Source organism: Tachysurus vachellii, chromosome 7 (genome assembly GCF_030014155.1).
Source record: "Tachysurus vachellii isolate PV-2020 chromosome 7, HZAU_Pvac_v1, whole genome shotgun sequence".
Taxonomy (NCBI): domain Eukaryota; kingdom Metazoa; phylum Chordata; class Actinopteri; order Siluriformes; family Bagridae; genus Tachysurus; species Tachysurus vachellii.
In genome coordinates, this window is record NC_083466.1 from 14,593,354 (window position 1) to 14,619,879 (window position 26,526).

General features: G+C 39.8%; 1 protein-coding gene across 4 annotated transcripts in view; it reads right to left on the minus strand.

The window, feature by feature from the left end:
* exoc6b (exocyst complex component 6B) overlaps positions 1–26,526 on the minus strand; it is an 88,472-nt gene that overhangs the window by 22,525 nt on the left and 39,421 nt on the right. For 2 of the 4 annotated variants that reach the window (XM_060874517.1, XM_060874516.1), the window contains exons 7-19: positions 25,338–25,511; positions 22,419–22,487; positions 16,949–17,032; positions 15,648–15,694; positions 14,664–14,784; positions 14,465–14,536; positions 13,630–13,727; positions 12,695–12,800; positions 12,484–12,593; positions 8,991–9,102; positions 7,807–7,941; positions 7,383–7,562; positions 5,373–5,402 (exon numbers count right to left, since the gene is read on the minus strand). In XM_060874517.1, the coding sequence (XP_060730500.1) occupies positions 5,373–5,402; positions 7,383–7,562; positions 7,807–7,941; positions 8,991–9,102; positions 12,484–12,593; positions 12,695–12,800; positions 13,630–13,727; positions 14,465–14,536; positions 14,664–14,784; positions 15,648–15,694; positions 16,949–17,032; positions 22,419–22,487; positions 25,338–25,511 (1,338 nt within the window). The remainder of the gene's footprint in view (positions 1–5,372; positions 5,403–7,382; positions 7,563–7,806; positions 7,942–8,990; positions 9,103–12,483; positions 12,594–12,694; positions 12,801–13,629; positions 13,728–14,464; positions 14,537–14,663; positions 14,785–15,647; positions 15,695–16,948; positions 17,033–22,418; positions 22,488–25,337; positions 25,512–26,526) is intronic. The other 2 variants (XM_060874519.1, XM_060874518.1) reach the window with 1 other exon arrangement.

Here is a 26,526-nt window from a genome sequence, read left to right on the forward strand (position 1 = left end):
TTCAGCTGTTAATTTTGCCAAAAAAAACAACAACTATGTTCCAGTTGCCATTCAATATCCTATTCTGCTCTCCCTCTACCTAATGCCAGTTGGTACTAAAATTAGAAGCACTGACTTTAACCAATTAATGATTTGTCTGGACTGCTGATTGCAGTCATTGATCTAACAGTGGGAGTAATGGGAGCTAGAAGATATGGCTGGACCGAAGCCTAAAGCTGGGGTGGGGAGACAGAGGAGTATGTCTGATAAATGGGAACTCTTAATAACCTGGAACTGGAACTGGAGAGCTAAATACAAGTGTGGACTAATAAAGTCAATATAAATACAACCAATAAACAATCTGTTTTTATTAAACAATCTGTATCTAACAACATTTAATATTCATATAATTTTGAAAGAAAAAAAAACTGTCATTTTAAAACTGTAAACTATAATTTGCAATACAATACTACAATAGACACAGCTAGTTCCTTAGTTCCAAGCTTTTCCTTCAGGCCTCGTAATTAGCTTCACCACCAGCCAGAATAATACTGCTTAGTTCTGCCACATTACAATAAAAGGCTTAAGACCTACACGGCTTCAACAGTGAGAGCAGGGTCTGCTGTATTACTGCTACAGTTATATCTGAAGTTCTTCCACATGCAGCAGAAATGAGAAATTACAAACTGCTTCTTTAAATACCAGTCTTATTCTAGCTTGCATGTGTTTTTGCAAAATGACTGCACATGTCCACATACATATGTACAAACATATGTTATATTAATCAGAGTTTAACACCCACATAAACTTTCCCACAAAAAAATGACGCACATGTTTATTTAACCAACCAAATCCAACACCACATGAAGAAATAGGTAAAACCAAGGGCCAGAAGAGATGACAGCTGAATGGAAAAGGACCGCCTTGTATTGATGCTTTTGCATGGGGATGCCAGTGAATCTTGTTGATCGATGCCGAGTGATCCGTTACATTTTGCAACCTTTTCAACTCAACATTAGTGGCTTGTTTACAGGTGAAACAATTGTAGCCAAACACTCATAATTAATCAAACATCCCACTAATCGTCAGTTTGTTACTTTCCTCTATTTCAGACACACACTCAGTCATGATGTGGTCTAACCCAGTCAGCCTTTAATCAGGTTAAAGCACTTTCAGACCTAACTAGGCGATTACAGATGATTAGGGTGCCTGTGCAGCACTACGGTGATTAAAAAATAAACACGCTTGTCTTCCAGCCGCTCGTCTCCGCATTCTTAATAGCTATAATAAATCATGTGGGCCAAAGGAAGAGTGGCTGTTTGTTGTTTCTTTTCCTCATTGCGAAATGAAAACCCCACGATTATCTGTCTCCTACCGAGGCCATTACAATCACTCAATTGTGGCTTCTCAGGCCTGATTGGAGCAAAAGGCTTTATTGATTTGGCATGGTTAATATTTCTGTACAGATTTTGCATGTGAGAGATTAGCACTGGAACCCTAATATGGAAATACCATGCCCACTCTGTTTTGAAGGGAAGTGGGTTAAACGATCAAAAAAATAAATAAATAAATAAAAACGTCAGCACCATTAGTGTGACAATGTGTACCAGTTTAGCGTGACAATGTGTATTGTGGACTGAACTTAATGTGCTCTTAATGATGTAAGAGCACACATGAAAATGTGCTCTTACAGCAGGCCAAATCTGTTTACTTCTTAAGTATGATTACAATGTACAAGCGACCAAATCCGATTTGTTTGTTTGGACTGTAGGTTCATTTGTCTTTCAATGCAACATTATACAGGCATGCAGTTAATGATTAGTGTGAGGCAGGGAGTCCATGATTTATTTCACTACCAACAAGGAAAATTTACAGTAAAGGTCATCATCAAGAACCAGCTCTCAACATATCCAGCACAGCAACTAAACTGAAGAGTTTTTAACAAAGACTGTGTTCACTGCTAAAAGTACAGGCACTCTGCTTCACTGATATACCTTTATGTTGATTTGGGTCTATGTTACAGTTTTTGACACAAATTTCTGATGTCTACAGAAAAGAAAAAACTTAAATGAAATCCAATCAAATGACTTGAATCTATTTGGAAAAAGACTGCATGTTTACTTAAATCAGGTATGGCATAAAAAAAATAATAATAATTTAGAAAAATGTATTTTATTGTGAACATAGGCAAAGTTAATGCTATGTTAAAGTTAAAGAGCATATACATAGCAAGTGTAGAGGTTAAGCCATGATTAATGCTTCACTGACAGTCTGAATACCCGAAATCACAAAAGTATATTTTAATGACAATTCAAATAACTGATGAGGAGAATCTTGTGTAACTATTCCACATATGATACATATGATGTGTACCTGTGGTCACACTGTCTAACAATTACACAGGAGCTTGGTGTCCTCAGTGCACACAACATGCAGGCTATTTACATGTTCTCACACACACGCAAAGCTAAACACGTCAAGTCACAGCTATACAGGGTAAGAGGAACATTGTCCTGAGACCTGAACTGTTTCCTCATATAGACATAGGATAAGTTCATATTTGTGTGTGTGTGTGTGTGTGTGTGTGTGTGTGCGCGTGTGTGCACGCGCATGCGTGTGTGGGGGTGTTTTGTGTTCCCTTTTCACACCAGGGCAAACTTAGGAAGGTTCCATCCTCTCACAGCAGTACACTTGTTTTACAGTTCAGGATAGAGGCATGTTAACAATTAGCTTGGGTCATTGACAGGGAGAGAGAATGAAGGAAAACGTGAGCAAGAGGTAGCCAGAGTGCCTAATTAAAGAAGGACTCATCAAATCCCTCATCAAAAACCACTTAGCAGTACACGGCTGTGAAAATAAACACAGCACAGAAGACATCAGTAGATAGATAATAACAGGGGACATAAAATGAGTCAGAGACCAAATGTTACGCAGGTTACAGTATAAAATAAAAATGTTTGTAGATTTTATATAATATTATAATATATAATAGTATTTATATACAATTATAGAGGTGCTGGTCAAGGATGATCTGTATTTATGTTTTGTATGTATATATACACACCAAAATAACACTATGCATCAGATTAAGTAAAAATTTATTCATAAGAGATGATAGCAATAGTAAAAAGTCATCTCCTGGACCTTGTTTGAGATGAATTAAAATTGAGACTTTCACACAGTCTGAGGCAATTTATTTATCAAATTTACTTGGTGAAATTTATTTATTTATTTATTTTGCTTGCCTGCTGATGTCAGATTATTCAAAAGCCCACACTGCAAATTTCTACACTGCAAGGAAACAATTTTTACAACACATACGCATTTCAAGTATTTCTGCCTTTTACCAATTACTATTTACAGGAAGGAAACATATACAGTAACTAAATTCATTCCATCCCAGCATTCATTAAAACCTCTGTAGTGCATGAAGAGAGCAGCGGTGGCTCAAGTGGTTAAGGCTCTATGTTGCTGGTCGGATGATTGGGCTTCAAGCCCCAGCACTGCCAAGCTGCCACTGTTGGGCAAGGCCCTTAACCCTCTCTACTCCAGAGGTGCTACATCATGGCTGACCCTGCTTTCTGACCACAACTTTCAAAGTTGATATGCAAAGAAAGAATTTCACTGTGCTGTAATGTATAGGTGAAAAAAATAAAGGCTTCTTTTATTCTATTCAAACTGTGATCCAAAACTTTTCCTTCTGTGAATACTTTCAGTCTACACAACAACAAAAAAAAACCACACACTGCTCTGGTGGTCTCCCACATTACACATACACACACTAACACTTCTGCAGTGACATTATCACTATTATAACCCCAACCGAACTTTACTGGCAGCATGTGTCTTACTGTGTCTGCACATGTGGACATGTTCATTTTAATCTCAGTGTATATTTGTACACAACCTCAGACACGAAAAAGCATTCATTTTTGAATAACTGCATTTTATGTATTCAAATGTATTCTAATGGCAAGCAATGGAGGCTATTAGAATACAGACTGCTATGCTGAGACTATTTACTTCTTAAAATGAGACTGGGGACACTGAACGGTAAGCTGTTGTGGTTTTATGCTTCAGAATCGCTGGAGAAACATGCACCACATGTTCTACAAAATTTTGCATCATCTAATCGGGGCATCATGGGATACAGAAGCAGAGCACCAAAGCAGAGGAGGACTTCACTCGTGCGTAATGCACGTTTCAGGACATCCTGCCAAAGCGGAGAGATTGAATCCACAGTTCTGAGCTGCTCTGACTCAGAAGGTATTCTAGACTGTTTGTGAAACAGTCAGTCTTGAGGCCCTGCAGACACTGGGGCAGGAAGCTTTCAGCTAAACTGAGCATGCTTTTGTCAGTAAAAAAAAAAATTTTTCTTCAACTTCACGAAGGATCATTTGGATAGAACCAATTTTTTGTGTCCCCTCGTCATGCCAGAAGAATTCTTTTGGTTATGGCAAAAAACGGAAAAATATCTTTTTGTGGCTTTTCCTTTATGCCAGCCACTTTCTTGTTGCCTTCATTCTTTAGAAAATATGCAGGATTTTACACATGAAATCTACTTTAAAGAGTTCCCCATGTTTGGCTGAATCTGTTGTTCTTATAGTCTAATACTAAGATTAAACCAGAAATGGTCGTGTTCAGAGTGCGGGTCTGCGGATAAATGAGCTTATTTAGTGTGTTCGTTTTCAGTTACATTTTATTTCATTTCTATAGTGCTATCAACAGCAACAGCTTAATATAAATATGGATTTAGATCCCTACTGTGCAAACCAGAGCCAAGGAAAAGTCCCCTGGAACTCTGGAAAAGATAAGGAACCAGAGGAGAACCAGACTCCAAAGGGTTTTTGTTACACATTGCTTCATTATACAGATGTATAAGAGTCAAACAGTAGTCAATGCACTGAAGTTGCCTTTAGTCTAAGAGTCTGGGAATAAGCAAAGTACAGACTTTGTGATTACTGTCGGCAAACTGCGGCCGTAGCTATAGCTACGATGTTCAGATTAGATTATCATTCTAATTTGCTGAAGGCCATTTAGAAATGTTTTTGGAGGTCTCAAAACAATGAGAACAAAATTGATTCTGATTCAGACATGCTCAAGCCAATGTCAGCAAATGCTTCAATCCATATCAGGTCTCAGTTCCATGACCAAATGTCTCTGAAGGCCAAAGTGAATAATGCCTGACAAGTGATGCCCTCTACATGTTGTCCCAAAAAGCAGCCCATTAAAGGGTGCCAAATTAAATCCGAACACTGGTTAATTCAACATACGATAAGTCTCTGAATGAAAACGAGCCATCAGAACAACAACATGCAGTTGTGCTACACTGCAATCATGACTCATGGTTAAGGTTATGCCAGCATTTACGCACACACGGCAGCCATACTCACCGGCAATCTGGCGTGCTCTATGGGATTGCCCTAAAGAGGAGAGAGAGGAGGAGGAAAGGGACTGTTTTTAGGTCATAGGTCATATTTAAGACTGTGCCTTAGGGATTCTGACCTGTGATTTAGGGATTATACACAAGACTGATGACCATGCTGTTTTCCAATTCTTTCATAGAAACCCAAATCTCTCTTATCGTGCCACTGCTGGGTATGTAGTGGGTGGGCAAGGACAAGGGTGTTTACATGACTGATAAAGCTGTGGCTTTAGATACCCATTTTCCACTGTCCAGATGTTGGTGCTGGTTCTGGAGCAGCTCAAGGAAATGAGCAAACCTTTTGAAGAACATGGAAGCAAACGTCACATGAATACAGCTACAGGTTTACTAATAAATGACCTAAATAAGAGATCACAATTACATGGACTTTGCTATTTTAGGCTTTGTAAACTAGTCTTTTTTTAATTTTGTAATGTCAAATACAAAGAATATACATACACATAACCAAAGATATCATCTATGATTATACGCAAAAGCATGTAGGTGTTTATCGCTCTCATTTTATTGGTTGCAAAGATACTAGAAGGAAATTTTGCTGTTTCAAGTCCCTGTTTCAGTTTGCCACCATTTCTTTAAAATCTTTTTTTTTTTTTAAACAACATTTTAATGCAAAATAACAGTTCTTATGACATCTAAATGACAGTGGTCTATGATTCCAAACTAAAAGCATTTTATGCTGGAGCACTGGGTTAAAATTCCAGAACCAGCACCACCAATGTTTCTGTGAAAAAGGCAAACAGCCACCTGCACACCTCTGCAGACATGAAACCCACAAGTGCCACTGCTAACTTGCACACACACATGGCTGCATTTTCATGGACATGGAACAGTGGAATAGCAGGATGAAGAGAAAGTTCTAGGAAGAGGATTCAAATGCATAAACAAGAAAATACAAAAAAAAAAAAAATCACAGACACGAGTATGACTAAAGTTATATGAGTATGTGGAAATAAAAAAACCAATGGTGAATGCTGCCCCTTCAGCTGAAATCCACCCAAAAATGTGCAGGTTGTTATTTTTGTGCAAAGAAGCACATCCCCCTTAGCCAATGCTGGGTCAGAGGGCATTGTGAGATTTAGGAGATTACAGGAGGGGAAAGGGGGGCTGCTGGAAGCAGCTTTCAGCGCCTCTGTCAGGGGACAGAGGCCACTGTGTAACCCTGGGGGCCAGAGCTGGCACTGGGACTCTTAGCTCTGCTAATCCAGCAAGGGAAGGATGTTTAGCAGAGGCCCATGGAAGGGAATGTAAGGAAAGCTTTTGTCTGGCTTAAATCCGCTTCAGGTCATGGGTCAAGGCCAGGCAGTACCAAGGGCATGAAGTTCTCCAACATGAACTACATATAGGTCATGCCATCGAGCTTGCTTTAGCTCAATGGCAGTTGGGAGGGGAACTTGGAGACCCTGCACGTTGGTTCCCAATCCTCTTACTGCACTGATCTCACTTAACCTCAACTACAAGTTCAAGTGCAGTGCGCTCAAAATCCCCTTTAAAGCAACTGGCTCAATAGACAAGAGCTCCTTGGAACGTTAAAGCCATTAAGTAACATTTCTAACAGCTTAACCTTCCAAGATCTGTCAGACATATGAACATGTAAATGTAAAAGAACAAAGAATTTTTTACAAATGTATGTAATAGCATGGCCAGAATAAGTCCATGACTGATAAGCATGCTGTAATATAAGTATACATGTGCTTTCTCAGACAGAACATTTTTTCTATTTATAAAAAGTAAAAAGTTGCTGTACTATATACAGCATTTATTTATAATATATATAAGTGCAATAATCTATATATAAAAATAAATAAACATAGAAGCAACCACCATACTGAATGATATTGTGTGCGTGGGCACGTGTGTGTGTGTGTGTGTGTGTGTGTGTGTGTGTGTGTGTGTGTGTGTGTGTGTGTGTGTGTGTGTGTGTGTGTGTGTGTGTGTGCATGAGTAAAAGTATACTCACCGGCAGATGTGTAAACACAGCAAAAGTGCTGCAGAGGAAGGCAATGAGGTCACTCAGGTAGTCACTGGCCTGACCGCCCCCTTGAGCTGCCATCCAATCATAATCCGCCAGCTGCAGGAACTGATCAATCTTTAGATTCAGATTAGTGTAGATCTCCTCTTCTGCAGCATGCCTTGCATCCTACACACACACATGTAACTACAGCTGTACACGTTCTCACACATATATAGGCCACAATCAAGCAATAGCAATGGTTATGTCATCAAAATTATTCTGTACTATATATGAATTTAGCAGACAGATAAAAACAACGACATCAGTGCAGGTAGAATAAATTCAAAATTGTACTATCATTTACATTAAGATCTATTAAGCATCTGTAATGCTAATTAATGCAAAAGTTTGGTTAAGAGTTCTCTCCTACCTTAAAGGTGGAAGTGCCATACAGTTTGGTGGTGTTAACTGTGTCTGGAGGCACATTGGTGATGTTGGAGATGAACTCTTCCAGGTAGCGACATGACAACTCTAGGTGTGTTGTGTTTACGATGATTTGAACCAACTAGATGAATCAGATACAATTCCATTTAATTTAAGCCAACTGTATCCAGATATGTCTTTTATTCCATTTCAATACAGTGACAAAAGAATCAAGTTCAATGTCTATAAGCTTACAACAAAAAAGTATGTGCAACAACTTGGAACCCTGCAAACATCAGCCTACAGAATTACAGGTGGTTCCTAAATTCTACTCCTGCAGTGCTGTGCACTGTGAGATGGAGTTACTCAGACGCAGAGAATAGGCTTGTCTGAGTTCATTCAGTGAGCCAGGGTTCAAGGGTGCAAAGGCAGGCCAAGGCTGTCAGCAACCATGCAAAACGCGATGGACTAATTTAGGCCAGACCTCAATATGGACCCTTTCCCTCTGCTCACTGAGCCTGGGTCAAACATCCGAACCTCCACACAACCAGTGAACTACAGAAGCTGGAGGTTTCCGATATCTGATCTGGCATTTAAGCACAGAGGTGTGTGTGTGTGTGTGTGTGTGTGTGTCTGTGTGTGTCTGTGAAGGGGGATCACCAGATAGAGGTAGCGTGAGAGTGGGCAAGCAGCGCATTGCCCTTTCAGTGAACTACCTCAAAATCATAACCAAAACTCCCCTAGTCTTTACCCCACATCTTTGGCTCTCTTCAATCAGTGGCACCCAGCTGAACTTTCTATCTGGAGTGGTAAGATTATAAACAGGGCTGAAAGGAAGCGGGAAGCTAACATCTCTGCATTGATAGTGGTTGGAACAGACTAAACACACTCAAAAGAGAGAGCCACAGTCTGCTGAACTGAGAGCAGGGTGGAGTAAGGGCAATGAAGGGTATAACAGTGTATTTAAGAAGGTTCAAAAAGTGTACTACCCTAAAACACAAGACTGTAACAGTGCACTAAACTCAAATTTGGAAGGATTCATTCAAAAAAAAAGCTTTGCATGAGGACAAAAACTAAATCCCACCATTGAGCAAGTGATGGACTAATCATGTTATCACACTAGCTTTTTCAGATTTAAGCACACAGACATCCAACACTGGCCTACCTGGAAGAGCACTTAAAGCATCTCACCTCTGCTAATCCCACGTTCTTCTTCTTGATGGCATACTGCAGGCAGTTACTCAGAGTTCTTGTGAGCAGCAGGTTAGTTGACTTGCGTATCATGTCATCAATTTCTGTAGAACTGAAGCCAAGAATACCTTGATTAAATAAACCAGCAGATTAGGTAAACAAATCTATTGACCTATAGACATGCTTTAAGAGATTTCTTCAAATAAACACTGGACGGGTGCTGAAATAGGCAGAGAATATGCTCAGATCATAACCTCATATCTCACACACACAAAAATATATAGAATTTTTATTTAACTATAGAGCTCGTCCATCAACATTTATTATATCAGTGGCCCACAGTTACTCAGACCTTTTGAAAACTGAAACAAACAAGAAGCTCTCTGGGACAGATTTCAATCTGCATTATTCTGAGGCAAACCAACCAAACCACAAGCCTGAATGTCTAATTATCCCAGCTCTTGACAGAGGAACCAGAGCCCAGGTTCGAGAGAGAATGAGATGCAACACAACAGAGCCAGAAATAGATCAAGAGGGAGAAATGGTGAGATAGAGACAAGGAGCACACAGTTGGGGGATCTGCAACACTGAATGACACGTGGCCTGTAGCTCTACATTCTCCAACACTAGAGACGGAGCAAACCACTTCAGCACGCACTGAACATAAATCAAAAAAATCAACACAGAGCACAGAAGAGAGTGCGCTCATGTCGCTTTTTCACTTTCGCTGTGGTAGAGTGAATTTTGATGTAGAGTGGGCCAGGAAATGGCACAAGTGGGGCTAATTATGCAGTGAATTATCCTTGTTACCATAAGTACAGCTGGAAGCATCTTCTCTACCTCCCCTCTACCGAGAAGGAAGGAGGGAGGGGGGGGGGAAGAGAGAGAGAGAGAGAGAGAGAGAGAGAGAGAGAGAGAGAGAGAGAGAGAGAGAGATGAGAACAATGTGTCTTCACCATGTAAATTAGTACAAAACAAGAGTGCAATTCTTTTTCTCTCTCGGTACCAAACACATTCCTTATAAATTACTAAATTGTCTCACATTCAAGAGAGGCAAAGGAAGAATTTCAGAAACATTCTCTCCGCTGTAGGGGGGAAGAATTTCCTTCAACTTGGCAATAAGATGGACAGAGCAATAGTGTGTGTGTCGGGGATGGGGGGTGTTGTTGAGAGAAGGACAGATGGCTTTCAATGGGAATAGCTCAATGAAGCAACAATACTTTTTCAGGCCATCAGGAAACTAATTATGTCGTCCTGTGGATATCCCAGACCACAAATGTGGTGTGAGCCCAAAGAAAAAATATCAAAACGCTGGAAATACTCAAATTAGAGCTCAATCGATTCTGTCCATCTTTCATTGATTCACTTAGAGGGGCAGACCATAGCCAACATACATAGCATTAAAATATCTTAATATAAGATCTCAGTAAAACTGAAGAGGTCATGTAGAGGGAAGCGGCTGGAAATCAGCAGGATAATTAAGTCCATTAGACAAACAAAAGGAAGGAAATGTGTGTGCAGAGGAGGAGAGAAAGATGGATTGTATTGTACTGAATCTTTGTTCACTGATTCATCAAATGCAGTTTAAAAGCCAAGCTAGCTGTCTGTTTATGGACTATTGAACCATCACATTCATGCACATCAGGACCTGCATGGAGTAAAGGTTAGGTGCTACATGAATCTGCTTCAACATCTGTAAAACAACTTCAAAATGCATCCTTTCTCACTAGGGGTTCAAGGTTCGGCAGACATTCAGATGGGAGACATTTTGAATGTTAAGAGAAATTCCTGCAGTCTGGTCCAACCACCTGCACATGAGCCAGCACACAACTGCGCCCCCCCTCCTTACTGCACCTCATCTTAATATTAGCGGAGAGAAACCACAAGCCCTAATTGCCTCCGGTGGACTAGTCTGGGTAGAATGCAGAATCAATGCTCTTCTCTTTTGGTCTGTCAATCACAGGTTTCCATTTCCTGTAGCACAAGCTTGACCCTTGTGTCCTCACACATGCACGCAAACATGCGCACACACACACTTACAAGACGCTCTTAGATCATTCTGGGCCTCAATGTCCTGCTCCTGTGCTAACAAGGACTCTGAGAAATATGTCTAATATGTGAAAATGCATCTAACAAAGTTCTTATCTGATGGCACTGCTAAAGTAACACAGAGTAAGAGGGATTGTGGATTTATTTGGAGCTCTGAGACCCCACATGCTGAGGCATGGTCTTTCCAGCCCCCAGCCAAAAAAAGAGGGGAATGTTTATTTTTGAATTTTAACAGACACCCGAGCACAAGGATTGGCTATGTTCCGAAAACCACACAGAACAAGTCTGGTGGCTGTAGTGATGAAGAGAGAGCCAGAACGGGAGAAGTCAAACTATGGCCACAGATAAAAAGGCGACAGCTCTATCAAACTATTGGTTTCCCCTGCTCAATGCAGACTCTTCTAACATATGATCTCATAGAGATGGTTTACGTATGCAGCTTCGGAGTCTCTCTCAAACCTCAATTCACGTTAAATTAAGCTGAATGGTCTTCAAGATCCAGACAAAGTAACAGCCAAGAGTAAGTGGCTAAATACACAAGACGTTAGATAAAACAATGCAGTGCGGTTCAAGCCAGTAAAGCCCTGATTTTGGAGAATTAGTAGTCTTAGTTGTCTTGTTTACTGATAATAGGATACAAAACCTCAACTGATCTAAGTATTTCCTGCCTAATCATCTAAATGGATATCAGCTGGCCTCAGAGACCTGGATATTAGCAACTGCAAGTAAGGCAGTGTCCATGACATCATTTATCATCGCTTTTTGATAACATATTTGGGAGGAGAAAAGACATAGTGGCTTTTCGTTGACCCCATTCCTAGCAACTCACACCACATACACACGAAACCAGTAAACCAGATCCGTTTCTGAGGCAACCAGACCTGACGTACTGTGAAAGAGAATCCAAAGCAATTCTAAGCTGTGCAAGATCCTGCTTTTGTTGCAATCAGTGGAGGCCCAACACTTTCCCCCTTGCCGGAAACACTGAAGTCAAAAGCACTGTGACTGTGGCCTTTGACCTTGACCTTATATCATGGCATGGTTGCTGGTACCAGACCTGCTAGTTTGAGTACTTCAGAAACTGTTAATATCCTACGAAACTTTGTGCACAACAGTCCGTAGTTAATCAGACAGAATTGCTTTGTTCAGTGCCTCAGAGAAGGTTTACAGCACAGTAAACTAAAGCCACAATATGTTGAACAAATACCATTTGCAAAGAGTAAAAATACAGGACATGTAGTACATCTTTTAAAGACCATGCCAGACTGCACTTAGCTGGTTTTTTTTTTTTTTTTGTGTTGTTATTTTTTAGGGAAATGTCTGGAAATAATACAAGGTGATAGCACCTTTACAGTTAAGTGTATGGAACTGTGGACTTCAGTCATCATCTAGTAACAGACAGGAAAGCAAATGTGTTTTTGTGGATTGTTTTTTTGTTGTTTACCTAAGGTGCAGGTCCTCAGAGTATTTGAGGCAAGCATATATAAACTCTTTGAGCTGCGAGTAGACTTTAGGCACAAATTCAGAAAATGGGAACTTCTTTGGAAAAGGCATCTGTGTGAAATGAAAAAAAATATATAATTATGCATAAATCGTCGAAGAGGATCATTTGGGTAATTGTTAGAGATCGAGACGTTTTTGTGAACAGGTCTTACCGTTTCTAGCTCTGAGTCTTGGAAGGGGAACTGGCTTGTGATTTGCCGATACTCTTCTTCCGTCGCTGCAGGAATGGGACTGTAATTGTCCTGATCAAGGATTTGTCTGGAAAATAATGAACATTTAAAAACATGTATATACCTTCATACATTTAAAGACATTCATTTTAATATGTCTGAATCTACACAAGTAACTGAACCACTTTAGGGAAAATTAAAATGGCTCTTAGTGTTTATTTGTTTACAAAATATTTATAAAAATGATTTCCCAGTAATCTGTTGGGCACAGCTTAAAAAAAGAGCACAAAAATACCAGAAACGCTGCAGCTATACAATCAAGAAAAATACCCGATAATGAACAGAATATTTCTTATATAAGAATCAAATATTCAGATGCTTACTTTGTAGAAAATTGCTAAAATACATACATAAGTAAGCGTTCACAAAACCGCATCTGTGTTTGTGTTCAGTCCATATCACATCATTTCTGTCATTTTCCACATAGCCACAACAGTTCTAGTCCAAAGCAGTGAAATTCAAGGCCTTCTGTTTTTGTGAACCGAGTCAAAGTCAGGTCAGGATGTCTCCAACAAGGCCACTCCAATGTTCCAATCATGTCCGCTTTCGGGACTCAGCACTGCCAATTTTAACATACCTCTCCAAGGCTCTAAGCTTTTTCCCACAATAGGATTTTTGTGCTTTTAAATTATTTTAATAGTTTACAAAACCCCAGGACCTTTGTGAAGGAATATTTCTCCTTCGAGGAATATTAAGCACTTCTATTGTACTGGACATTCGCTGTGCAGCTCAAAAATAACAAAAACATAAAGAGTGAGAGAAACTTATTCAGAAAAACAAGTGGGGAAAATGCAGAGAGGAGGACAAAAAATGATCCATATGAAAGAGAGATGAAAAACATATTGCAGACCTCTCACCTAAAGGACTGATTCCACTTTTTCAGCAAAACCTCTCCATATTGATCCCTCATCTCAAGCACCATGTCAAACAGCTGGTTTACTGGAAACCCATAACCCTGGAAATCACAAAACAGCACACTATTACAGGACATACTCAGTATAGGTCCACCTGTAACACTTCACATTAGTTAACTATCACTGTAGCCTCAATGATATGGGTCTACAACGCGTTTAATTGGCAAGGTAAAATCACTAGATTAAAGAAAGTTGGTGACTTTCACAGCATTTCATCTTTAATTGGAATTCAAGTTAGTGGCTGTTTTAGGGGCCTGGACCTCTGATCAGAAGTTGTTGAGATTGAATCCCACTTTTACCAAACTTCTACAGTTGGGCAATTGAGCAATTTCCGACTAAATTGTCTACAAAGTATAAATGCACTAAACAGAGAAATACTGACATGGCTGCGTAATAAAGAAAATCATTATTTTTCAAGCTTGGTCAACCCTCGGAGTACAACCAGCACACTCATGTATACATAAGATAGTGAAATAGCTTAAAAGATTAGAAAACAGAGATCTGCTACAAAAAGACATTTAATGCAAACAGATTTTCAGACTATTCATCATCAAAGTGCAGACTTGATATGGACAAAAATAGAGCTGAAAAAACAGCTGACTCAGGCTTTGAGTGTCTGACACTAAGACTATATTGAACGACACTATTCCACACAGTTGCTCTATAATATCAGTCAAATAACCTCCAGTTCTAGTAGATGTAAAATTCGTTGAAGTCCCAGACTTGCTAGTGATTGCATGAAACACTACGATGCAAGAGGAAAGATTAACCAACTCACCTGTAAAGTGTCTGCAAACAGGACTATAAGGCTTTTTAGGTCCAGAATCAGGTCAGGATCAGTGCAGTATGACTATTAAAGACAACAGATGGTGCACAGTTTAGGTCCAGGCACTGTATCATCCAATACCCTGGCAATGAGGCAATATTGTATAGTATATAGACTCCAAGAGAATCGGAAATAAGCTCCACAAACATACTGAGTGAGTACGCAGCGCTGCAATGGTCTTTGACAGAGCTAGCTCCCATAATTCCTCCACATAAGCTCTGTTCACTAGGCCTTGTGTCGTATGCAGGATGTGGTCCTCCACTACAAAAAAACTACAGAAGGAGTAGATCAATGAAAAAGTTGCATAACAGATAAAGAGGAAGTCATAAAGCTGTTATAGGAAGCACTAGAGCTGATACAGACCGGCTGATACTGATCTCCATATTCAAACTGATATATCTGTTGACTGCCAACTCTTAACCTCTTTTTCCAGTCAAAGTAATGCCACAGATGTTGTATTAGTTATATTATCCGCAGTAAAAGTTAAGTTAACTACTAAGTTAACTTCTTTCATAAGTGCTACAAATCAGGCTTAGCCAGTGTTCCTCCTTGTGATATTTCTTTTGCACATACATGGCAAATGGCAATTTATTCCATATTTATAGTCATAGTAGTTCCACACTGGTGATGAATGACTGCGGCGCTAAAGTTTGATATCATCATGTACGTCCTTACACGTTACGCCATCAATGCAATCGGTTTGTAAGTGTCAGTCTTATGACACATTCCCGTTTCCCCAGACATCCTGTCGCAACAGTGCCCAGAGAACCGTATGTGCCACCAGGATGTTTGTGAAAGCCTCTTCACCAGACATCCACCTTCTTAATATTCCCCCCATCCAGACGCTTGGAATAACACCCATCTGCCACTCCATATCCCTAAGCCAATAAATCGTACAGCCTGGCAGCTTTTCCAACAGCTCCCGGATGGAATTTTGGGAAGGAGGTTTGCGTTTGAGTTAGGGACTGGTTTGGACAGCGCAGGGAATAACCGGAGCTTGAGCGGAATACCACTATAAGCTTGCCGTTTTCAATTACTCTCTTTAATACCAGAGACATTATAATCACTCCACAAGTGATTTTCATTACATTTAATGATGTTAATTAAAATTCAGAAAAAGGTACATAAAGCTTACCCTACAATTTGATTGAAGTACCGCCTGTATCCCTCTAGGGTTTCGTGCTGTGGTCCACACATAGTGGATAGAGGGAGGGAAGAAAGAAAAAAAAAAAAAAAAGACAGCAATGAAACAATTAAATGCGAGTCATCATAAAAACAGTCAATATTTCAACATCTAAAGGTAGTTATTCTGCTCTATTGGTCACGTATATTCTATAATGTCAAATTTCCACTCATAATATTTTGTAAGCAAATATTACTTCATGTCTGGACCATTTTTTAAACTGATCTGTTATATGAAATAAACACAATTGTAGGTATTAAACCTTGACTCGTGGCGCTAGTTTTCTAAAGGCGTTCTCTTAGGAATATTCGGAGAAACAGAAGTCCTCCGTTGTACCATTCAACAAAGAACCTTCAACAGTGCGCCAAGAAAGACAAAGTGAAGCGTGCTTTCTGGTGCTAGATGAAACTTTTTAAACACAATAAAAACATGGCCTGTTTGCTATTAGGTTCAAATTCCTGGTGTTATGCACTTGAAGTGTGTTCCAGACAATCATAATCTTCTCCAAAACCATCATGTTTCCCCAAACCATCAACTATTCTTGTTCATTTCGACTAATAACGACTAGGACTATGTTCATTATGTGCCTCCTTTTCATCAACTTCTGATGATGGCCGATAATGATGATTTTTATAAATGGTATATTTGTAAATCCCTTGAACAAAAAGCTGAGGAAGACGAAAAGGAAAAAGTCTTGTGAGTAAAGTTATGGTTTAAAATTGACTTAAACTGGGAGAAGGGAGAGCAGTTTGGTGGTAATAAATGGAACTAAACTAAATGTTAGTATAAAAGGTCATTGCTGTCACCACCAGAAGGCAGTACCGGTAGCCCTGAGAGTCTCAGCAGGGACGTAAGTGCTTTAGGAGCTCAGAGAGGCAAAGCACTGCTCTATAAGTAAGAAGTAGTAGTTTGTATTTGAACTATTTATTTTTTTTTCTTTTTTATTTTTTACATTTAAATGAGTATCCAGTATCTAATCTATTCCTTTCTACTAGTTCTAAATTTCAAACATGGCTTTTGATTTTTTTTTAAACAAATAACACTACGTTCAAGTCTGTTCAACATATCGTGAAGACAGAAAATAGAAAGTAACCTTTATATAGATAATACATCATATGTATAATACATATATTTTTTGCTAGTAGTAAAAATATTATACAATTGTCGTCACATACACAAACTTGTCGGAAGCTGGGTCAGAGCACAGGGCAGCTATACCGAGCCCCTGGAAAGGTGGAAGTGTGAATGCATACCATGTTTGAATGTGGCTGCAACACCAGCCGTGCTTGTTTCCTCCTCTCTTTCCTGTAGTAGTTCTCAAACGTATCCCGGGCACCCTGGGTCAAAAGCAATACATAAATAAATAAAGAATACAAAAAATATATACATGTGATTTTACAGCAACTAGAATCGACTGGAGCAACACAAATTAGTTTGAATTGAAAAAATTAAAGCAAAAAAGAAAAAGAAAGAAAAAAGACGACAGATGAAGGAAAAAGGAGCAGAATGGGTGGGGTGATCTGGTTTTCTTCTGGCAAAATCATACAGTGATAAGGCACAATGATTGCCACTCAAGGATCACAATCAAACTGAAAATAAGGGCAAATCAGTTGCACCATTAGCACAATTTAGACTGTGATTACAACAGGAGCTCGGCAGACCAAAACAAAAAGCCCCATTCAGTACAGGCTTGATGAGTTTGGCATTTGTCAAATGGTTCCGACTTGACGGTCACCATTGCTCTCTATTCCAGCCCAGTGCCTTATCTGAGCAAGTGTCCAGCATGGAACATGGAGGTCCGAACTATGAAAAACAGCAGATTCCAACAGGAAAGGGATGAGATGAAAGAGAAAAGGAAAGAAAACAGTGCCTTAACTGATAGGGTTTTGTCCTAAAACTGATAGGGTTTTGTCGGTCCATCTAGTGTCGACTGTTCTAGTTCTCTGACCCATAGATAACACACAGTCAGGGTTATACACAATGGAAGGCCACACACATCTACCTGCAGTTTTCCTCAATAACAAGAGGTGAGAACAATAAAAGCAGGATGAATGAGGGGGAGCGGTAGATGCTTTTGGACTTCAGATTCTGATGGTTCAGTAACTCTGAAATGTTGTGGCATGAATGAGTGATGACTAACAAAAAGTGAAAAACTAAGAGGGCAGCTACAAGCCTACATGGCACAGGCACTCTGAAAAACAATCAGAACAATTTCTGTTGAACAAAAACTCCAATGCCTTACAAGGTATAAAGGAATCAGACAATACACCAGCAGGTCCCAAGGAGAGATGTTAGAGGTTGAAAGATACTGCATGTGACTGTGCACGACCCTGTACAAAAGGGACCTGAACATTTTTTCTTAACTCGGACCTCCTCTGCCAACTCTACTCCTTCATTTCCTGGCAAGAGGGAAGTCTGTTTCCTCCCTGATATAAACATGCACATACTCACGCACACAAACAGGCCCTGTAACGAGTGGCAGGTCATTGCTGGGTGAAGAGAGCCTGACCTGGGCAAAGCAAGCATGACCTTGAATTGCTCTCAGTCTTGTGGAGAAAGTGCTAGATGTTGAAAGATCTGTTTGGTCTGTGCAAATTCGTTTAGCAATGTATACAAATCAGGATGCTCATTACTGGGAAGAAACATATGCTCTAAATGTGTGGTGTTTTTTGCTTTTTTTTTTTTTTTTTTAAAGAATGCTTGCATGAAAGGTTCACATGGCATCTAGCTGATACTAGACATGGGCATTGGAACTAAGATTGTGTGGGACATAAAAAATAACATGGGAAGTTTTTTTTATTTATATGCATGCTTGAGAAAGCAGTCAGATATTTAAGCTGGACATGAGAGTGCACACTGAACAATGAATTTAGAGCAACTTTAGTAACTGCCTGGTCAGGAGCATTACTAGTTTATTTACATTTAAAGAAACAGAAACAAATACATTCATTAGAATATATTGTAAGCAGGTACACACAAAATCCCAGTCACCAGTTATGAACTTGAAAGATATAACTAATCTCAGGAACTGTCTGAGGAACCGTCTGAGGAACTGTAGAGTTACAGTCCATTACAGTAAAGCTATAATACACACACACCATGCTGGCAGTGGTGACATTTCTACATCTGTTTTCTTTCCCTACTCTGTTTCCAGAGACATAGAGGTAGAATTCCTATGCATCATTAAACAATAACAACCTTCCAGATGAAGGTCTAGATACAGAGATTTGAAGCACTAAACAATGTCATAGGAAGGCAGTTGTAAATAAATGCAAAGAAAGAAAGAAGATGTCTAAAATGCAATTCGATAGATAAGAAAAGTGAGTGTATTCTCTGCATAATACTTGGAATATTGTGATTTATTCCTTTATTACTTCAGTGTGTACTATAATGAGATAAAGACGTGTGTAGCATCTGCTCAAATGTCAGTTCTGACACCATGCTTACTATAAAAAACAGGAGAGGATTTGTAAATACACTAGAAGGGAAATATGACAAGTTACAAGTGTGTGTCTTTCTAAAACTGTTACCACAAACTTCATAGCACACATGGACATTCTAAATAACTGTATCAGGGATAAACTGGAATGCTGACCCGTGTCCCAGGCCCCCTCACCAGACACCAATGTCGGACCTCACTGACGCTCTCTGAATGAACACAAATCCACGCTCCACAATTAAACGAAAAGCTTTCCCAAAATAGTGGAGATTATTATAACAGCAATGTAGAACTAAATCAGAAATGGGATGTTCAACAAGCTCGTGCGGGTGTGATGGTGATGCGTCCACAAACTTTTGCCCACGTCGTGTATGTTAAATGTTAACGGCTGTATAATTTAGCAATGTCAGTCACATTTCATGGAAGTTGGTGCTATTGCAATACTCTATATAAGTCTGTGAAGAGTGCGTGTCTAACTCCAGGTTAGAGTGTGTATCGTTATAGTTGTTGCGCTCAGACTATGAATCCTAAGTAAATGAATTGCTCCACCTGCACCAGGTGTCCAGTCTGCGTCTACATCAGGGTGTAGCCGGGCTTGTATGTATTCTACAGAATTGATGATTGCATTGCATGTGTGCTGACATTGCTTCACTTCATCCATACCGGGATCAGACAGAGAAACAGACAGAGAGCCTGGGCTCCAACATTGGAGGTCTCTGGTAGTCTGTGAAGTCTGCCATTCATCAAAATCAATGCATGACCTTGATCTGCAATCTTGGCTGCAAGCAGCATCCCTGATGGCTCTTGGCTGGGTCAGATTTAGTGTTCAAAGAAAGGCCAAAAGGACATGCGAGTTTATTGTTTTTGGCCAAGTTTAAAAGAAACTCTGACTGGCGCTCTTAAGACAGTCTGTCCAAAAAAAGAGAGAGGCAGAGAAAAGAACAGAGCGAAATACCAAAAGGGTAAATCAGCCGAATAAACATGAAAAGCAACAACGAGAGGTAAAGACCCTATAGTACAGGGGTCATGTTTTAGAACATCTCAAGCTGCTACTCTTTCTACCTTATTGGTACCATGTCCCTGTCCTCTCCTTAGAATATCTCCATTTCTCACGACCAAGCCTACTCTCTTCATCTTCTCATGAATGAGGAGGAATAGAAAATGTCTGAAGCAAACTGCAAATTAACTTCTCTCCAAATATCGGTTTTAGTTTTTATTCACATTTAACTGAAAACATTTAATGCTCTCTCATTTTCAATGTCCCCTTTCTCCCCACTGATTGTACAACGCTGTCATTTTCTCACCACAGTCTCTTTTATTGGCCTTGGTCTTCTTATGAGAATTCACACTGTTCCTGTGTCTCCTCAGCAGGTCTAAACTGCGGCCTCCTAGCACTCCTGTTCCCTCTTACACACATGCATGCATGCGAGAGCACCATGGGTCGAGTCACAACCCTCTTGATGTTGCTCTGTTCTCTCCCAAGCCTTTTGGAGCGCAGCCAATCCAGGAGTCAAAACAGACTGAGGAGGAAAAGCTCTCTCCTGCTTCTACATCCTCTGGGTCATCAACTATCTTAAAATTTACATTCCTATTTCCCCAGCACCCCAAATCCACTCTCACACACACTCTCACACACACACACTCTCACACACACACACTCTCACACACACACACACTCTCACACACACACACACTCTCACACACACACACACTCTCACACACACTCTCACACACACACACACACTCTCACACACACACACTCTCACACACACACACTCTCACACACACACACTCTCACACACACACACTCTCACACACTCTCACACACACACACTCACACACACACACTCTCACACACACACACTCTCACACACACACACTCTCACACACACACACTCTCACTCACACACACTCTCTCTCACACACACTCTCTCTCACACACACTCTCTCTCACACACACTCTCTCTCACACACACTCTCTCTCACACACACACTCTCTCACACACACACTCTCTCACACACACACTCTCTCACACACACACTCTCTCACACACACACTCTCTCACACACACACTCTCTCACACACACACTCTCACACACACACACTCTCACACACACACACTCTCACACACACTCTCTCACACACACACTCCTTCTAGGGGTGTGAAATTTTTTTCCCCATTACAGTAAAGATGTTTATGTAAAGTGTCATAATAGGGCACTAACGTCAACTGCCACTTCAACATCCGGCAAGTTCCTTCCTGGACACACACTGTTACTCTACTATATGTTACTGCACTGCAAAATACAGTGTTTTAAAATGTATCCTCCTCGGACCAGACTGCGGGAGAAGCTTCAGGAAATCGAAAGGTATCAGTTTGGAGCTGGACAATTTAAATAAATATTAACTTCTGTCCAAACGATAAAAAAGTGAAAATCCTTCTTATTTTTTTCTGTTTAATACACATTATATTTTCAACAATAAGTTGAGTGAAAAGGATGTTCTATACAAATGTCCTCCTCTTGCATTAATGGCAGCGTGCACTTGAGCTGGTACAGACACCATGTAAGTAAAACTGTGAGAAATATTTCACCTAAACACCTCAGTAATTTTATGCAATAACTTATGTTTTTACTACAATCAAAACAGATCATATCTTTTAACAGTAACTGATAACTACAGCGCTTATTCTACAAATTGTGTCATTTTCCCTGCTGATTACTTACATATTGACCATAAAGTATTTAGTATAAAATGCAGCTTAAATGGGTTATATTAGGTTAAATACCCTCATATGGGTTAGCAATCAGTAAATCTGTGCTTTCAAGTTCAGACTATCCAGTACTAATTCTCTCTATTGTCCCTATTGTTTACTTCCTGACATATTTTCTCACCGTGCCAAGGACCTGCCTTTGTATCTCTGCGTTCACAAAGCACATGCACACAGCCATGTCTGGATATATTGTCATGTTCGCCCGCTACCACTACCCTGACCTCAAGCTCCTTCTCTTTACCCATTATCCTCTGTGCCCATTTAACCTTCCTGAACAATATTTCCTTTTCTGTTAACATGCCATTTTACACCAGCTCCTAATACAAAAGGTCACTGCACAAATCCCCACTTCTTACCCATGTGAAAAGACAACATATACGTTAGAGGGTTGAACATGTCCAAGGGAACATGAGATGAAAATACATATGATCAAATAGACAAATATTGGATTACTGTGACATGGAGTTTGGTAAATAAATAAATAGATAAATAAATAAATAAATGACTCACCAGAACTGTGTATATGTGTAAGCAGCGATACACAGGAGAGAAATCCACCAAGTCTTGAGCACCGGGAATCTACAGAAAGACAAATCACGTCTGTGATTTACGATTAAAAGGAAAAAAAAAATCTATCTACAGCACATGTACAATCTGCTACATACTCTATTAAAATGCATCATTATTTTATCTCCTCTGATTGGCTAAAACAATCTTACAAACTGGCTTACAATTTCAAACCCAGACCAAAGTCACATGTCTAAATCGTTCAGCTGAGGTTTTACTGTTGTTCAATACGTTATGTGAAAGAAGTTATTTAATTATTTATACATTACATGGGCAGATAGAGTCAAAGATAAATATTACGTATACGTTTTCCTAATTACAGATCTATAATTACAATAACATACTTATTACAATAATTATAACTTAATATAATTAGGAAAAAAAAAAAACTGGGATCATCAACTACTAAACACAGTCCAGCAAAGTATTACAACAGCTGTAACAGAGCTGATGAAAACGCTGGTCACCCTAGTTTTCTTCAAATGAACAGCTTCTGTGGTCGACCGTTTATCCAGTCACATGCATTTAGGTTAATTATTGAGACAGAAGCAGCTCACAAACCACAGACTAGCTACAGGGTTAGAGACATTAGCTCAGAACGGGAAGCTTTTTAAAAAATAATAATAATAATAATAATAAATCTAATTTCATAGAATCTTTATTTCATTTTTCCAATTTGGTCTGATTACTGAAATGACCGAATGGCACAATAAATAAAGGAAATTAATTGAGTTTAGTCATTAGTAAGTAAAGTCATTTTAGTAGCAAGTTGGTTGTTTATCTGGAATTTTGTCAGTCAAGAATTCAGTAAGTGGAATTTTACTGTTCTGCAAAATTGCTATTAGTAATACATGGTTGTAGAAAAAGCTTCACATTCACACATTTAAAGCCCCAAACGTGCTTGAAGCAATTAAGAATAATCAAGAGAGTTTTACAATCAGCCTATCATCATGATCAAAGACTGAATTAATCAAAATTGTACTTGCACTTGTACCACCCTCTCTGTCCCCGTCTATACAGAAATGCCTCTAAAGTTTACTTAACCAACAGCAGCTAAACAATGCTAGCTTTCATCTAGTGCCCACAAAAAGGCAAGCAGGAACTGAATCAGCTGGGTCAGAGCTCTAGAGAGGAAGAGCAACACTAAACAATAACCCCGAGCAAACAAGAAGAAAACAATTCAGCACAGGCACCAGTGCCAGCTCAGAGGCAGAAGAGGGTTTGGACAGCGTGTACGAATGATTTTCCCCTGGACACTCATTGAGAATAGAGGTGAGAAGGTAACGTGCAGTTGAAGGACTTGTTGGTAACCTTGGGCACGACTGTCGGGAAACCCCGCCACAGCTGACAGGTTGGGCAGATTAAAGCCTGGCACACGCACTGCCCCAGTGCACGCATAGTGGAGCGGAGAAAGAAGGGAAGGGCTAAAAAAGTTCAACAGGAGGGCATCGCAGTCAACATACACACACTGCTGCAGGTCAGCTACAGTTCTGGACATCCCATGGGCCTGTGAGGAATGAGTGTTCTACACTCCATGGCACACCATGTTAGTGTTCTTACTGAGGTTTTCTACACGGCATTACAAACCACGCAGGACTACGCATTAAAACAGAGCAAAAAACATGTGGCATACTGGGCACAGACAAATGTTTACACACATCATTTTAGTCTTGTGTTGACAGGCTGCATGCGTGGACAATCTGATAAACAACAGCGCTTCTCCACCCGTGTGTTTGCGTCAGTGCTTTATTCCGTTTGCTACTCCAGAACCTTCAAGCAGATCCTGGATTTCATTAGCATCTGCAGCTGAAAAGCACATCCCACGTGCTCCTTGTGTCTTGTGATGCAGTTCGAATGACAACAGATGAGGAGAGACGGGATGGCAGGTTAAGTCAGGAGACACGACTGGGCCATCAGGATCCAGGATGAATCCAGGATCTTCGGAAACGTCTCAGGCAGGACAAGGACTATGTTGAATTGGCAAACCTGCTTCACAGCAGGACAAGGACTATGTTGAATTGGCAAACCTGACTGGTCAGAAGGTGTTCGTACAATATTCATAATAGTGCCGGCTGTAATTTAAACCACGGGTTTATGGCAATATGTTGGGTCCGAGGCGTTTCTATAGAAACAGCTCCATCAACAGTGGACGCTTTGCATAATTTAAAGTTGTTAATAAACAGATAAAGACAAATGGATATTCACTGATAAATTGAAGCTTCCTTTAAGGAGATGTCTGTTACGCATTTCATCTGGTCAGCAAGCCACAGTCGAGAGACGTTTTCTCTCTACAACAAGAAGCTTTTTTTTGCTTTTTTCTAAACGTCAAGAAAGAAAGAAAAAAGAGGCTAGTGAGAATGACTGTTTCAAGCTGTTATAAAGCAAGTGATAGGTTCTTTTATCTTGTCTCAATGATATTCCACAACATTACCTGTATCTATATACCATGAATGCACACAGTGGGGTTTGTTATCAAAATCAAATAAATTAGAAGGAGTTGCATATCAGTGTTGAACAAGAAGATTGATACAGTTCAGAATATGCTGTTGGGAAATAATCTATAGCATCCAGTTGTTGATTAGCATTCTGCATCATCGCTTCTCTGTGTGTTTCTTAGTTTAAAGCACTTTATGTATCATTACATTTAGTCAGATATCATTTTAATCCTGGTGCATCTATGAAATCAATATATAATGGAAAAGCATTTAACATGCCCTGTGGACTATCTAATAAAACTTGTGCTTCTCTGAAGCTGAAAATTAAAGACTGAAAAACTTTTTTTTTATCTGAATTTTAAAAATGCTTTGTGAACTCACTGACTAGTTTTGTAAATAAATTAAGAACGTCAAATCATGGCCTCACCTCATCTTCCTCCTCATCTTCTACATCTAATATCCCAGAATCCTCTTCTGAAAGAGGACTGCCACCTGACCGGTCCACATCTGTACCTGATCCCGCCTCCTTACGTAATCTCCATCCGCTGCCTGCCCGCTGCTGCCGTGTGAGCGCACTGTCGCGAGAGCTCCTCACCTGTGCCTGAAAAACAAAACACAGACACGCAAATCCAGCAGTAAATATTTATGTCAAACTTCCTTTTTGGGAATAGAGACATTACAGGACATTCCTTCAATGACAAGCCAAATGGTTCCATTACCATCATAATTACAATATGCAAATCCTCAAACCATTTGTTCATTCACTGGCAGCTCTATGGGAAAAATCTGCTCTATGGAGAACAGTAATTACTGAGCTCTGAATGAACTCAAAAGAACACAGACAAAAGTCAGCCACAAGGTTTCTTTAATTGTCAACTTTTCCCAGGATGGTTCCAAACACGTACAGACGTTGTGCATAAACCATCCAAATGTTTTAACAAAACGTCGAGTCAGCTTTAAAAGAGATACAGCTAGGCGTAAAACACACAAAGAACCAACTAACTAGCTGGGTGAAAAGTGTGAAGGAAACAATCACTGTCCAAATTCAGCCATTCATAAACACAACACAAACTAATCATGGACTGGAGTTTCAAGAATAACGATCTCTCCAGTCAGTCATCATCAGCAGTCAAACAAACCCCAACTCTATGTCCAAGTAGTGAATACGTTTAGAAAGAACGACTATAAAGTTGTCGGATGGGTTTGAAGGATCTTATGCACGAAGGGAAGCAGAATATTACCACACCAGAAATGGGGGTTTCTGGGAGTAATTCGATTTCATTGTCACGAATATAAAGTGGTGCACATAAGCCAGGCTAAGAAAAGAAAACTCCAGGAATTCCGTCCCATGAAAAAAATTAATGTAGCAGAAGCATGGAGAGGTTTCACATGTGATCAGGAAGTATATGAGATGTCAGTGTTATAGAAAAGGCATCAAAAGCCAAATCCCACTGAAGTGTGGATGGGGAGAAAAAGTAGATGTATGGGCAAAAGTATGTGGACATCACTCATGTTCAAAATAAACATTTCCTGCCTTTTGTATACAGTAGCATTACAGTTTCCTTTTACTGGAACTAAGCAGCTCAAACAAGTTCCAGCATGACAAAGCAGAGTTC